The following is a 16,057-nucleotide window of genomic DNA, read 5'->3' as shown; positions in this document are numbered from 1 at the left end:
AAGGTGGCCGTGGTGTTGTTTGCACGCCCTGAACTGTATACATCAAAGGGTGGATTTTATGGTTTGTGAATTATAACTTGAAAAATAGAACCCATCTATACACGTGTGTGACATATATTTGTATATGTATGATCCCTTCCTCGAATTATGCACAGTATCCAAATGAATCAGAAATCCCCATTGAAAAAGGAAACCAAAAGTGAAATTTCCATTGTGGAGTGGGAAAATCTCACCAGTTAATGCTGAGAATTAAAGCAACAACGAAAATGACCTCTAGCCAGCATTGGTCTCGAGTTCATAATATGCTCCGAGTTATTTAGAGGAAGGCATCGCAAAGTCAGATGAATGGATAGAAAATCATAAAAGTATATGGTAAAATATGAGAGGAATCTGGGGTGGCCACAGGGGTGATCACTGTGTCAATCCTTCCGTTTTTCTGTGGGTTTGAAATTGTACTAATAAAATGCTCAGGGAAACCCAGGAACAATGCAATAAAATTTATAAATAAATCTACTTTGACAGATTTAGAAATTGCTTAAGAAGACACCATAACAAAGGAAAAGTGTAACAATCTCAGAGAAAAATCTTTACAACTTCCATTGTACAGAAAATGTCTATATTGCCTTAATATATAAAGGACTTTGCAAAGTCATGAGGAAAAAGATCAAAGTCCCATTTTTATATTTTATATTTTGTGGTGCTGGGGGTTGAACCCAGGGCCTTGTGCATGCAAGGCCAGCACTCCACCAACTGAGCTCTATCCCCAGCCCCCAAAGCCCAGTTGTTAAAGTGTGTAAAAAAGATGAATAGACAGTTCACATGCAAAGATGCTCAACTTCATCCAGGACAATACCAGTGAGACTGGTGTGTCACTCGGTGGTAGGGCAGGTGGTTAGCATGTGTAAGGGTTCAGTCCCACCAACAGGGGGACAAAAAGGAATAACACCAAAGAAAACTCTTTTGAAGTAGCATTTTTCACCTGTGGAACTGGCAGCATTTCACAAGCTGGAGAACAGGATCTCGGGCATTGCTGGTGGCACACACGATGGTCCAACCTCTGTGGAAGGAAACTTGCTGATAGTCAACGAACCATGTGTGTTTGCTCTTACACCTAGCAATCCTCTTCCTAGGACAGACAGACAGCCACCAGCAGAAGATGTTTTGGCCCGGCTTGATAATCTTGATAACGGAGAGGAGACCCATGTCTTTGGAACAGGGACGGTAGAGGAAGGTAGGGCTATTATTTCAAAAGGATTTAAACCTATAGAAATTACAAGACCAGTACCTATGGATCCTTCTTCGAGCTACACAGCTCACTGAAATTTGCTTATCTGCTTTTTCATCTTTCCAAATACAATTGATGACCATGATGACGAATGGACCATTTGAGAGGAAGTCAAGACATCATGATCCTTTACTCTCAGATACTTTAGCAGGGAATCCCTAAGAACAGAGATGCTCTCTTCTATTTCAGTGCCTTGCCAACTGCAGGAAATTTATCATTGACATAGACTGTGTGTGTGTGTGTGTGTGTGTGTGCGCGCGCGCGCTGGGAATTGAACCCAGAGCCTTGTACACACACAGGCTTTGCCACTGAGCCATTTCTGCAGCCCAACACATACTACTTTCAAGACACAGTCCATATTCAAAAAGCTCTAGTCTTCTCAATAATGTCTTTGTGGCAATGTCTTTTCCTTTTGTAGAATCCGACCCAGGATCACAAATATAGTTGCTATAGTTGGCACCTTGAGGGTCCCCTGCAAAGGCCCATGTCTTGATGACTTGGTCTCAGGGTGTGGTGCTTTTGGAAGGTTGTGGGACCTTTAGCAGGTGGGTTTAGTAGAAGGAAGTCCGGTCATCAGGGATGTGCCCTTGAAGGGGATATCAGGCCCCAGCCCCTCCTCTTCCTCTCTCTTTGCTTCTCAGCTGCCTTGGGGTGAGCAGCTGCTTCTGCCACGCTCTCCTGCCATGACATACTGCCTTGCCCCAGGCACAAAAGCAATAGGCAAACTGACCAAGGACTGAAGTCTCCAGAACTGTGAGCCCAAATGAACCTTTTCTCTTTTCAACTTGATTAGTTCAAGTACTTTGTAAGAGTAACCAAAAACTGACTAATACCATTGGCATTGGTCTTTAGTTCTTATCTTTTCTTTGTGCTGCACAACATTGACATTTTTTTTTTGGTTTTGTTTTGTTTTGTTTTATGATGCTGGGGATCAAATCCAGGGCCTCTTGCATGCTAGGCAAGTGCCGTACAACGGAGCTACACCACAACCCAATATTAAGTTTATTTAAGCAGAAACTTTTGGGGGGGAGGTACTCAGAATTGAACTTTGGGGGGCTTTGCCAGTGATCTACATCCCCAGCCCTTATTTGCTTTTCAGACAAGGTCTTGTTTAGTTGCCTAGCCTGGACTTGAACTTTCAGTCATCCTATTTCAGCCTCCCAAGTCACTGGGATGACAGGTGTATGCCATGACACCCTGCAAAGGCAGAAACATTTTGAAGCAAAACAAAAACAAAACAACAAAACCAACCACTGTGTTTCATGGAATAAGGGATCTACTACCAGAACCAGAACTTACTCAACTGCAGGTGGTGCTAGGGAAAGCCCTCTAGAAAGGAGAGTTAACTGATCAGTGGGAAAGCCCTAGCGAGCCCCCCTGAAGCAGCGTGTGGGTCCACAAGTCAGACCTTGGAGGGAGATCTAGGGAGCGAGTCTGCCAGGGACACCTGGGGGGTGTTTGGAAGGCTGCTGCTCTGCAGCGGGTGGTGGTCTGGGGCTTGTGTTGGTCAGCAGGGCAGAGGGAGAGGAGAGAGGAAACCGGAGTGTGGGGAAGGGTCTGGAAGACTTGTGCCTCTCACACTGCAGGTGAGAGCAAGGGCCAGTTGTAACCCTCTAAGGACGCATTCACACCTCTTCTGGCTGCACTTAAATAGAACAGCCATTCATGAAAAGTGACCATGACGGTGCTGCACCTTTGACTTCCAGTTTCCATGCAGTTATGCAGAGAAGAGGAGTCTAATCACGCTAGGCCCCGCTTAACCCATTTGGCCCAGTACAAAAGCACAGGGGTCAAGCATCTGAGGCAGGAGGATCACAAGTTCAAGACCAGCCTCAGCAACTTAGTGAGATCCCATGTCAAAATAACAAAAACAAAAAAGGTTCAATTCTGAGTATCCCCCCACCCAAAAAAAAGCTAGAGATGTAGCTCAGTGGTAAATTGCCCCTGGATTGACTCTCCAGTATTAAAAAAAAAAAAAAAACAAAAAAACAAGGGCTGGGGCTGGGGCTGAGCAGCAGCACACTTGCCTCGCATGTGTGAGGCACTGGGTTCGATTCTCAGCACCACGTATAAATAGATAAAATAAAGGTCTATCGACAACTTAAAAATAAATTTAAAAAAACCCAAAACAGCAGAGAAGTGTGCCCTGCTTTTCCACTCCCTGAAGGGTTTCTATGAGAGCAACCCTCCTTCCTTGAGTGTCTGGAAGACTTCAGTCATGAGGACATCTGGACCTGGATTTAGTGGAAATGTTTTTTAAGTTTGGGGCAAGTTCCTTTGATAAATACTGTATAAGGACCCTTCAGGGTTTCTCTTTCTCCTTAAGTCAGTTGTATAAACTGACTTTAAATTCTTGACTTTTTCAAAGAATTTTCCCACTTCATCAAAGTTTTCAAATGTATCATAAAGTGACTGAGAATATTCTCTGTTCACCCTCGTCAGGCTCCACAGGGGCGTCGCACTGTGTATTCTTTCCCTCTTCCCTCATGGTCTTGCAAGGGTTTTTTTTTGGTTATATTAATTGTTTTTTGGGGGGTACTGGGGATTGAACTCAGGGGCCCTGGACCACTGAGCCCCATCCCCAACCCTGTTTTGTATTTTATTTAGAGACAGGGTCTCACTGAGTTGCTCAGGGCCTTGATAAATTGCTGAAGCTGGGTTTGAATTCACGATCCTCCTGCCTCAGCCTCCCGAGCCACTGGGATTCCAGGTGTGTGCTACCACACCTGGCCTATATCAGTCTTTTAAATAAACCAGTTTGGTTTGTTAATTTTATATCATGTACCCACCACCATTGGCCATGTTCTCCTAATCTGTGGCTTGTCTTTTCATTCTCATAAGGATGTTTTTTGGAGAGCAAATGTTTCCAATTTCAGTAAAGTCTACGTAAGCGCGGTTTCTCTTACGGCTCATGCTTATCCTGCTTTGGGAGTTAATGTGACATGTGTGGGTCTCATCTAAGGCCACAGAGATTTTTCTCCTGTTTCCTTCTTTATAGTTTTATAGTTTTTGATTTGCCGTTCCTCCCTGTGGTCCATTTTGAACTAACTTTTATAGAAGAGGACTTTCTATTTACAAAGAGCATTTGTTGTGACAGCATATATGTGGGCCTCGCTCTGTTCCACCTGACATCTGTCTCATAACTGGACACTCACACAGTCCGGGTTTGATGTGATGATTCTGTGGATCCGTGTGACTGTATCCCTGCTGTCCCTCTTGCCTGTGTGTCCCATCTGGTCTTTGACCTCTTTTTCTACCTTCTTTTGGATGAATCCGGTATTTTTTGTTATTGCATTTTATCTTCTTTGTACATGGATGAGCCACAGCCCCGTTTCCTGTAGTTTCTAGTGGACACCCTTAACTGATCACAGGCTCCCTGCAGGGGACAATTCCAGTCCACACGTGGCGTGCAGACCTGCCCCTCAGCCCCGGTACCTCAGATTATCCACCCGCATAATGCGTGGCAGTCACCTGCGTTTCCAGTCAATTTTCTTTGAAAGGGATTTAGATAATAAGAAAAGCAGCTTATAATTCCCCAGAGTTACCATCGCCCCTTCTCCATTCCTCTGTGCAGCCCAGATTTCCCTCTGGTATCTCCTCCTCTGCCCGGAAGGGTTTCCTGCAACATATCTTGTCAGGAGAACCGCTGTGGAGACATTCCTTACCCTCTGGAATGTCTGAAGAATTCCTTATTTTGCCTCTGGCTTGAAAAAAAAAAAAAAGAAAAAGAAAAACTTGTTTCAGCTGTGGTAGATACAGACCCCCTAAAAGTTACCGTCTTCACTTTTTTTGTTTTGTTTTTGTACAGAGTTTGAACCCAGGGGCGCTTAACCATGCAGCCCCATCCCCAGCCCCTTTTGTATTTTATTTTAAGACAGGGTCTTGCTGAGTTGCTTAGGGCCTTGCTGAGTTGCTGAGGCTGGCTTTGAACTTGTGATCCTCCTGCCTCAGCCTCCCGAGCGGCTGGGATTATAGGTGTGTGCCATGGTGCCCAGCCATGGTGCATCTTAGCCTTTTTAAATTTATAGTTCAGTGACATTAAGTGTGTGTGTGTGTGTGCGTGTGTGTGTTTTGTACCAGGGGTTGAACCCAGAGTGCTTAACCACAGAGCCCCATCCCCAGCTCTATTTTGTATTTTATTTAGAGACAGGGTGTCACTGAGTTGCTTAGTGCCTCGCTTTTGCTGCGACTGGCTTTGAACTCACCTTCCTCCTGCCTCAGACTCCTAAGCCACTGGGATTACAGGCATGCACCACTGATACCCCAGCCCTTTTTATATTTTATTTTGAGACAGGATCTTGCTAAGTTGCTGAGGCTGGCCTCACACTTGCCATCCTCCTGCCTCAGCCTCCCAAATCCCTGGGATTACAGGCGTGCACCACCACATCTGGCAAGTGCATTTACATTTTGGGGCAGTCATCAGCACCAGGCAGGAATATTCTTGCAAAACTGAAACTTGGTCCCCATTAAACAATAACTCACCCACCCCCGCTTCCCTCCCCATGGCTCAAGCAACCGCCGGTGCACTTTCCCTATCTATGAATCTGACCACACTCAGTTCCTCATATAAGTGGAATTGTGCAAGATTTGTTCTTTTGTGACTGATTCATGTTACTCAGAATAATAAATTTTACTTCTTTTTGTAAGGTCTCCTCTCTCTTCCAGTGTATGTGGAATATTATTCAGTCTTAAAAAGGAAGGGAAAGGGTTGAGGTAGGTCACAAACTAGAGTAGCCGCACTTGACCAGGACGAATCATTTCCCACCACGGAAGCCAGACCCTTCAGAGCCTTCTGCCAGTCCTCCAAGACGCACAGGGTTTCCGCTCTGGCTGCTGGGAGATGTTAGGATTATCCAACACCTGGCAAGGTTTCTTCTAATTCTTCCAGAAGGTTCCTTCCCCAGTTCTCACTGGCCACTTCACACACGTGCATGCATGAGCACCCTGCTGTGTACTCAGGGAGCCCCTCTGCAGAACTTGGGGTCTCTCCCTGTGCAAATGTCTCCCCGCAGTGCTCCACCCAGTGACCTTGAGCATGGTCCCCAAGCCCCAGCTGCAGTTCCTCAGCTTGGGATTCCTCTGGGCTCAGCCTGGTCCCCACCCCAGGACCTCTCCAGGGCCAGTTGGAGGCCCAGCTGCCTGTTTCCCATTCCTTGGGGGCCCTGGTCCTCCGTGGCCTGACAGTCGACGTCCTCACCGCTGTCTCATACATTTTGTCTGATATTTCCGGTTCTTTCAGGTAGGAGGGTAAAAATGGTCCCTTTTCCTCATTCCAGTCTAAAAGTGGATCAGGGGAAGATGCGCTGTATTCTGCAACTTCCTATGAATCTATAATAATTTACAAAGAAAAACATTTTCAAAAGGTACATCTAAGCTGGTGCAGTGGCCCACACCTGTAATCCCAGCAGCTCGGGAGGCTGAGACAGGAGGATGGCGAGTTCAAAGCCAGCCTCAGCAATGGTGAGGCACTAAGCCACTCGGTAAGACCTTGTCTCTAAATAAAATATAAACAGGGGCTGGGGATGGGGCTCAGTGTTAAGTGCTCTTGAGTTCAATCCCCAGGACCAAAAAAAGGGCAGGATTGGCATCCTGAAGAGAAGGGCAAGACCCGAGCTAGATGCTGTTTACAAGATTGAAATATTACATCCATAGCGGAAATCAATAACATGAAGAAATCTCAAAACACCCACAAGTATTATGAAAGTAAATAACCCAGAGGTCAAAGAAGAAATCAAAAGAGGAAGTAGAAACTGCATAAAACTGCATGAATGGAAAATGTATTGAAACACGTGGCATGAGGCACAGTCATGTTAGAGGGATTATTCATAGTTAAAAATACATTAGAAAAGAAGGGAAAGCAGTCAGGAGAGGTTGGTCAAAGCACAACTGTAGCTCAACAGGAGACCCATACACAACAGGGTGACTGTGCTTAATAGTGTATTGTGAACCTGAAAATTGCTAAGGGAATAGATCATAGACGTCCTCACAACACACAAAAGAAATGAGGAGGCGGCCAGGTAACGTATGGTAATTGGTTTGATTTAGCCATTCCACGATGTATACATGTGTTAAAACATAATGCACACCACAGATGTATGTAATTTGTATTTGTAAAGAAAGAGAGAGGCTGGGGTTGAGGCTCAGAGGTAGAGCGCTTGCCTAGCATGCATGAGCACTGGGTTCGATCCTCAGCACCACATAAAAATAAAATAAAGGTATCGTGTCCACCTACAACTAAACAAAAATAAATGTTTAGGGAGAGAGAAAGAAACTAGGCACAATGGTACATACCTGTAATCCCAGAAACTCAGGAGGCTGAGGCAGGAGAATCACAAGTTCAAGGCCATCTTGGGCAACTGAGTGAGACCATGTCTCAAACTTTAGAAAAGAGGTGGGGATGTGGCTCAGTGGTAGAATACCCCTTGGTTCCATCCACAGTCCTGGAGGAAAAAAGAGCTAAACATATATACCCTAGAGAAACACAAGCATTTAGCCAAGAAAAAGCCTGTACATGAATGTTCATAGCAGCATGATTTACAGTAGCTCAAAAGTGGAAACAAAATCCAAATGTCCACCAACTTATAAACATGTAAGTGTGGTACACCTTCCCATGACGATGTGAAAGTCAGCTGTGTTTAGGTTTGAATATGAGGAGTTCCCCAGAAACTTCTGTTAATGCAGGAATGTTTACAGGTGGAATGATTAGATTATTCGTTTGAATGGACTGACTGGGTGGTAACTAGGCAGGTGAGGCTGGTGGGAGGAGGGGGGTCACTGGTGGCCCTTCCCCCCTTCCTTCTTTCTATACTGGGGATTGAGCTCAGGGGCGCTCGACCACTGAGCCACATCCCAGCCCTATTTTGTATTTTATTTAGAGACAGGGTCTCACTGAGCTGCTTAGTGCCTCGCTTTTGCTGAGGCTGGCTTTGAACTTGCAATCCTCCTGCCTCAGCCTCCCCAGCCTCTGGGATTACAGGCATGTGTCATGGCGCCTGGTAGGCCCTTCCCTTCTCTTTCTCTCTGCTTCCTGACCCCACCATGAGCTGGGCATCTTTCCTCCCTGGGCCCCTCCCCCATGACGTGCTGCCTCACCTTAGGCCCAGAGCAATGAAGCTGGTCGTCTATGGATCAAGACCTGTGAAACTGGGGCTGGGATTGTGGCTTAGCAGTAGAGCGCTCCCCTAGCATGGGTGGGACCCGGGTTCCATCCTCAGCACCACATAAAAGTAAAGGCATTGTGTTGTGTCCATCTACACTTAAAAAATAAATATTTAGAAAAAAAAAAGACCTGTGAAAGTACAAACCCCACATAAAATTTTCCTCCTCTAAATGGTTCTTGTCAGGTGTTTTGGTCACAATGACGCAAAACCCAACTAAAACATAAATTGGTACCAGGACTGGGGGTCATGGTTGTGATAACCTGACCGTGTGGTTCAGAAGCCTCTGCTGCTGGTTTATGGGAGGAATTTTAAACAGTTTAGAGATGCACACAGAAAAGCTTTAGGAGGGTTCTAAGTGGAGTTTCATGGACAGTTCTGTGGGACCTCAGAAAACCAGAATGCTGATCAGAATGTGCTTGTGACTTTTCGAGGGAAATGAGGGTTCTATTGTGAACTGGACTCAAGGCCACTCATGTTATATTTTGGCAAAGAACTGGATTGTATTTGCCCATGTCCTGAGATTTTGTGTCAGGCTGAATTTAAAGATGATGGATTCGTTGATCTGGTGGAGAAAACTTGTGTTTAAAAAAAAATTTAGTTGTTGATGGACATTTATTTATTTATGTGGTACTGAGAATCAAACCCAGTGCCTCACACATGCAAGGCAAGCACTCTACTACTGAGCCACAACCCCAGTGGTAGGTGGAGAAAAATTCAAGATAGCACAGCATTCAGTCAGTGGGGTGAATATTGCTGACAGCTTTTATCAGGTTTTTGTGAGAATTGGGAGCAGAAAACAAAGCTAAAGGATATTAAGGTCTTGTAGTTTGGCCAGAAAAGTGTAGGTAAAGCTGGGGCCCGGGAAGGTGTGGTTGTTGAAGAGATCATAGCCCCTAAAGTGATGCTAAGTACTTTGCATAGAGATTGAGAAGGATGTCTGAGGGCACCTCTGGAATTTACAAGACCACACCCACTGGAATAGTTGGCTCCAGGGCACAGAGGAGAAAATTCCTTTGAGAAGAGGTCCTGAGGGTGCACTGCTAGCACAGAGAGGCCGAGGAAGTTGGTTCACCACGTGGAGCCACACAGGTACTCGGGGCTGCTGAAGCTGGGATTCTAGGAGCCCAGGTGTAGTGCATGCTGGCAGCACATCTTGGCATCATCCCTAGGAATAGGTAAGGGGTCATGGTGGCTTCCCTGAGATTCCTGAAGAAGGTCTGGGAAGCCAGGAAAAGTGAAGCATGGCCAGAGTCCCTGCAGGCCACCCCTGAGAGGGCCATGTGTGAAGCTGTGCAGGAGAAGCTAAAGCTGGAATGGAGACCCCAAGAATCAAGAGATGCCGGTAACATGGACTGTCCACTGAGAAAAGCTGCTGGCTGTGGAGAGTGCTAGGGTCAAAGAGCCCAGGTGGGCTGCCCAAGAGCCCTTGGGAAATGACATCTCATGGCCAAGTGTCCGAGGTCCTGGTGTGGAGGTAGGAAACCCGTTTGCTCACTGGGTTCCGATCTTTCCTGGTAGCCTCTGTTCGATGCCCCCCTTCCTTCTTTTTGGAATGGGAATGTTTACAGGGTGTCGCTGTCTATGGGATAGATGTAACTTGCTTTTGGTTTTTACAGGGGCTCCCAGCCAAGGGTTTGCCTTGAATCTCACGAGACTTTGGACCTGGACACAACTTCTGGACAAAGCTGGAACTGTTAAGACTCTGGGGGCTGGGGATGTGGCTCAAGTGGTAGCGCGCTCGCCTGGCGTGCGTGCGGCCCGGGTTCGATCCTCAGCACCACATACAAACAAAGATGTTGTGTCCGCCTAAAACTAAAATAAATAAATAAGTAAATATTTAAAAAAAAAAAAAAAAAAAGACTCTGGGACTCTTGGAGATGGACTAGTTGCATTTTTTCATTGTGAGATAGACATGAGCTTCTGGGGACAAGGGACAGACTGTCATGGTTTGTAAATGAGGTGTCTCCCCAAAGCTCCTGTTGATGCAGGAATTCAGAGGCTAATGATTAGGTCATGAGAGCTGTCACCTTCTTAGTCCATCCTGGTTTGAAGGAGCTGGGTGGTAGCTTTAGGCATGGGGGGTGTGGCTAGAAGGGGTGGCCTCTGGGCGTGTGTTCTGAAGGGTGCATCTTCTCTGGGCTCTTCCCACCTCCGCTTCCTGACCCTGTTATAGCTGAGCAGTGTCCCTCTGAGGGACTCTTCTCCAGGAGTGGCTGCCTCACCTTGGCCTGAGCAAGGGACTTGGCTACCTATGGACCAAGACTTCCAAAACCATGAGCCCCAAATAAACTCTTCATCCTCTAGGTTGTCCTTGTTGGGTGTTTTGGTCACAGTGATGCACACCTCGCTGACACAGCTGAGAAGGAAAGAGCCCTGGTGAGCACCGCAGCCCCGATCCCCTGGAAACTGCCACGCTCAGGAGGAAGCAGTCACGAAGCCCACGGATTGCTTGTTTCCATGGACATAAAGCATCTTCAAATGGTAGATTAATAGAGACCGAGTCACTAGTGGATGGTAAGGGCTAGAAGAGGACCTCGGAGATGGGAAATCCACTGTAAATGAGGATGAGGTTTCTCTCATATTTTTATTGTGGTGAAATATACATAAAAGAGATCATTTAATTAGGTTAAGTGTATGATTTGGTGACATTAACAGGGCTGGCAATGTGACTCAGAGGACCAGAGGGAGGGCAGGACCTCCGAGGCAGAGGGAGGTAGGGAGGCTCAGAGAGAGCAACGGGGACATGAGGGATGGGAGGGCGTCCGTGAAAGGGATCAGGTCTCAAGACAGAGGCTTCATGGGGGACGGCATCTCGGGGAGAGACGTGGAGCCTCCGAGGGTGGTCAGGGGTGGAAAGGTTGGAATGGGGGCCCGGCAGGCATCTGGGCTCTTGGGTGGAGGGTGCATTTGCAGAAGACCCCGGGGTTCAGGCCCAGTGATGGCGGGCGGAGCTCCCCATAGCCTCTCTGCATCCTCCTCCCTTCTGCAGGCACGAGTCCCTGTTTGGCTCTGGGGTGCTGGTGAAGGGGCCCACACCCTGGCCTTCTCCCACTGTGCGGCCAGGCCCTTCCCACCACCCAAAGGCTTTGACGGGTGGTCTTCAGCAGATGGTTCCATGGGAAATGGGCGCTGGGTCCACAGTCATCATAAGGACACTGGGACCCAGAGGAGGTGCGTCCCCATTGCAGTGCATATCAGCCTTCATTTAATTATTAAGTGAAGGTGTCCTTATGGATGCACTGGGTTTTATTTACCCAGGTGTCAGCTGCTCCCACTCTGGGCACCCCTGGGCACCCCTGGGCACGGCACACGGTGGGGCTCAGTCGGCAGGGGGGCAGGTTCAGTCTACCTGAGGGCTGGACTGAGGGCTGAATCCCAGCCTCTGCCTGGTCCTGGGTTCCCAGCAGACCCTCACCTCCTGAGCCTGCTTCCCCCCAGGAGAAGCCTCTGTTCCCAAGGCCAGGGGACAGTGCCATGAGACTCTTGGCACTAGAGACCCACTGGGTGAGTGCTCTGCACATACAGGAACCCGGCCACCAGAGCCGCCCCACCCCACTCCCTCAGCAGAAGGGGGCCCAGCCAGGATTTGAAGGCACCTCTGAGTCCGCAAGGCTGATTGTGTTTTCTAGTGCTTTCCATGGGTCAAGGCCGGTGCCAAGTGCCATGCACACACGACCTCCCCTTGAGCCCCCCTGGCATGTGGAAGGGTGGCTGCTCTAGGGGCCTGGGGGATAAAGGCGGGGTCCTGGCTCTTGTTGGGGGGATTGGATGCACGTCTTCCCACCCCCAAGTTTGCAAGCATGTTGAGAAGGGCACCGAGGGAACCCGCGAGAGCACGTGTGTGTTCAGTGAATGCAGCTGCTAGGCTCTTACCGCCTCCACTTCACAGAGGTAAAAACTGGGGGCAAGAGCAAGAAAATGTTTGCAACCTAGAAAACACAGAGGACCAAATTCATCATAGCCCCATAGCGGAGACAACCTAAATGTCTACCCACTGACATAAATAAAACAGGGAACACGGGTGCTGTGGAATATATTCGGCAATAAAAAGAAATGAAACCTTGTCAGACACAGTGGAGATCTCCTCTGATCCCAGTTCCTCAGGAGGCTGAGGCAGGAGGATCTCAAGTTCAAGGCCAGACCGGGCAACTCAGTGAGACTGTCTCACAACAAAGTTTTAGAAAGGACTGGTGATGTCTCTCAGTGGTAGAGCCCTTGCCTAACATTCGTGAAGCCCAGGATTCCAGTGCCAGTATACCCCCTTAAAAGTGTCACTTTTGGGGATGAAGTGAGGGGGGTAGATCTTCCAGACGTCTTACTTCAGCCTGGGCAAAGAGAGGTTAAATGATTTCCCAGGGAGGGACAGGAACCAGAGCCCAGAGAGGGGCAGCTTCCTGCCCACAGCTACACAGCCAGGAGGCTCCAAAAGTCTCAGTCTCCAGATCCCAGAGTTCAAACGTACGTGAGGTTCCAACCCCAGCCCCGGGGCTGACCCCTGGCCGTCTCCTCTTTCTGACTTCTCAGGGAAAAAAAACATTAAAACAACACAGGCCCGGAAGCATCCATCATGAGCTGTCCATCTCGGGCCGGAGAGGCAGGGGTCAGCAGGGAGGTGACCTCCAGGCCTCCGTGGAGACCAGGATCCGGTGGGGCTGGGGGTAAGAGGCTGGAAGTTTTCCCACCCTGAGATTTTCCTGCATCAACCCAGGAGGGCGCCCTGGATGCCGCCGGCCCCACCCCCAACCTCCTTCCTCTCTTGACGCAGCTTCCCGGCCAAGGATGGATGGGCGGGGAGGCCATGCCAAGGTGCACCCACCAGGACCAGAGTGGACAGGATGATGGTCCCTGCTCAGAGTGGCCAAGGGCTGGCCTCAGAGCCACACAGCCCAGGGACTTGGAGTAAATGGGTGGCCGGCAGCTGCGGTGGCCTCCCACAGCCTCCACTGCCCTGCGTGACAGCTGGACCCCAGCCTGGCCTTGGACGGGTGAGAAGCCTTGGCCCTGGGCCCTGCCCCCGTCCTTCCTCCGCCTCACTCAGGACTCAGCCCTTCCTAGTGTTAAATAGAAACCTCTTTATTCTAAGTATCGAACGTTCCTTAATACGTTGGATGGGGGCCAGACCTTGAGGTGAAGGGAAGGGGGGGCTGGGATATTTTTGTAGAGCCTTCCAGAACACCACCCTTACACAGGGCTGTGGGGGGAGGGAGCTCTGGCAACCAGTTCCTTGGCCTTGGGAAGGCCTTTGCTCCCTCTGGCCTCTGCTTCCCCTCGGTGGGAGAGTTTGGGGCTGGCGGAGGGGACCTCAAAGGCTCTTCCCATCCCAGGGCTCTGTGAGCCGGGCAGGGAGTCTCGGGCAGTGGCACAGGGGGATGGCGTCTCAGCAGCAAAGTGGGGGGCACTAAGGCCGAGGGCTGGGAGAGCCTCAGCGCTGGGCCCGGGGCCTCGACGGGGACAGAGGCCGAGGCCGCAGGGGCAGACAGGCCAGGCTGGGCCTGGCCAACCGGGACAGGGGGAGGCGGCCCACCGAGAGGGGGAGGCTGAGGCAGAAAGAAGGGCGGGGCACAGGGATGTCCGAGAAGAAGGCACGATCCCGAGGGGGCGACAGGGCTCCCCCCTCACAGAGTTCCAGGTCCCGGGCCACGGCCAGGATCTCCTGGCGCGTGGCAGTGTTGTGCAGTCCGCGCACGTCGAGGAGGGCCGCCACGTGCTTCCGCCTGTGGGTAGAGGAACGCACAGGGTCGCAGGGGTCCTGGCTCTGGACGCACATCCAGTCCACCTGCAGACCCCACCTGAGTCCCTTCCAACACAGAATCTGGAGCCCCCTTGCCCTGTTTTCTGAATCGTCTCCTTCCCCAGTCTTTCTCCGGCCAACCATTGCGAAATCCTCCCCTGTGAGCCCAGATGGACAGCACAATTTCAGAACATTCCTCTCCAAACCCAGCACAGGGGTCTTCCTGTTCACCCCAAGTCTCAGCTGCTGGTTAAAATTAACCTTCAGCCCCAATTTAGCTCAGCTCTCCTAAATTTCCATCCGGGTATCCTTGCAACTACTGGATCCTACAACAAACCCTGAGCTTCACCTTCAGGGTCCAACCAAATGGCTCCACAGTCATCTCCTACGTCCAGCCCAGAACCGTCCACCACACTCCAGTCCTAGCTCTCACCTTGGTCTGAGGCCAGGACTGAAACCTTCATTCCGAACTCGACTCAACGGCTCTCTATTTGGATCACATTGTAGAACTTTCATTCCCAAATTTGAACCTAGAATGCTCATGGACCTTGTCTCCGGCCCCCACACCCATGCTCCACCAAAATTCCACTCCAGGACTAGAATTCACCTGGGGGACTCTCACTCCCATCAGAAGCCTCAAAATCAACTCTATTCTGTAACATTCTTCCCTAAATCCTCCTTCCCCTCCGTTCCCCCCTCAACTCCGAATCACGGCCCCAAATGAATCTCTAGAGCCACCACATTTTTCAATTCAAGACACTGAGTCCAACACTCATTTCGAGAACTTTCACTTCGTGCAAATCTCTGAGGTTTCCACAGCTTGTACCTCTGACCCACCTCAGTGTCTTCATCTACCCACATCCTGAGTTTGCAATCCTTGCAGCTCCCAAACACAAATCCAAAATGTGTCTCAAGAACCTTCAGCCCCAGCCAAGCTCCAGAACATGGCTTTGAAACTAGTCCTCTCAGCCCAGCCTGTGAACTCTCAGATTTAGCTTCAGATTCAAGTTTGGATCCACTACCCAAGATTCAAGTTCAGAAACTCCAAACCTGGAGGAATGCCCGACCCCTTAGGGCTCCAGGCCTTCCTAAGGATGTGACCCCCCCCCGCCCCCACTAGGGATCAGTTCCAGACTCCTCGTCCTCAACCTGGAACCCAAACCTGCTTATGCCTCACTCTGGTTTCTGTGGGGCTTGTCCCTCTGAGTGGAGAAGGTCTGGGGGCCAGAGCACTGTGAGCGCAGGTGCTGCCAGATTCAGGTCCCCTTTCCGCCTGCTAAGTGGGATATTTAGGAAACTGGAATTTCTGTGTGTAGCAGATGAGTTACGAACTGTAAATGGACCTCTTGCACAGTGGGCGTGCAGGATGCACATTTAGGACGGACATACAGACTCTGCAAACTGCCCAGAATAATGATGCCGACCAATTCCCCCAAGAATTCTAAGAAAAACGGCACTATTATCCCTAGGGAGCAGATGAGGAAACTGAGGCTCAGAGAAGGTCACATAGGAAGGAAACGGCCCACCAGGATTTGGATGGCGCCTGCGCCTGCCACTGTCCCAGTGCGTGTGCGCCCGCGTGCCCGTGCCTGTCCCCGTGTCCCCCGCGGCTCCCCTGCCGGGCCGGCCCTTCCTGCCACCCAGCGGCCCCGCGCCCCCCTGCCCTGGGCTTCCTGTGACCGCCTGTTTGTTTGCGAGTCCTGGTGGCGGTGGCGGCAGCGGCGGCAGCGGCAGGAGGAGGGAAATCGTATTAATAATGCCTTGGTTCCAGCAGGAAACGGCCGTCAGACACGCTCGCCGCCTCCCTCCCTCGCCCGGGGGGCAGGAACGCAGGGACGGAGTGCCAAGGCCGCCAGAGACGGGCAGGCGCGGGGCGGGAGC

At 50.0% G+C, this 16,057-nt stretch overlaps 2 protein-coding genes across 2 annotated transcripts in view; one reads left to right on the top strand and one right to left on the bottom strand.

Moving 5' to 3' along the window:
- The window catches only part of Bloc1s3 (biogenesis of lysosomal organelles complex 1 subunit 3), a 32,006-nt gene extending 21,854 nt beyond the window's left edge, over window positions 1-10,152 (top strand). Inside the window, exon 3 of the mRNA XM_048790705.1 lies at window positions 10,062-10,152. The gene's annotated coding sequence lies outside the window, so the exon portion shown is untranslated. The remainder of the gene's footprint in view (window positions 1-10,061) is intronic.
- Window positions 10,153-13,497: 3,345 nt separating this feature from the next.
- The window catches only part of Exoc3l2 (exocyst complex component 3 like 2), a 21,399-nt gene continuing 18,839 nt past the window's right edge, over window positions 13,498-16,057 (bottom strand). The window contains exon 9 of the mRNA XM_015496707.2: window positions 13,498-14,159. Within this exon, the coding sequence (XP_015352193.2) occupies window positions 13,868-14,159 (292 nt within the window). The 3' untranslated portion in view covers window positions 13,498-13,867. The remainder of the gene's footprint in view (window positions 14,160-16,057) is intronic.

The sequence above is a fragment of the Marmota marmota genome, unplaced genomic scaffold, assembly GCF_001458135.2.
Source record: "Marmota marmota marmota unplaced genomic scaffold, marMar, whole genome shotgun sequence".
Classification (NCBI taxonomy): domain Eukaryota; kingdom Metazoa; phylum Chordata; class Mammalia; order Rodentia; family Sciuridae; genus Marmota; species Marmota marmota.
Note: the sequence above shows the minus strand (reverse complement) of the source record. Positions and strands in the feature narration are given on the sequence as shown.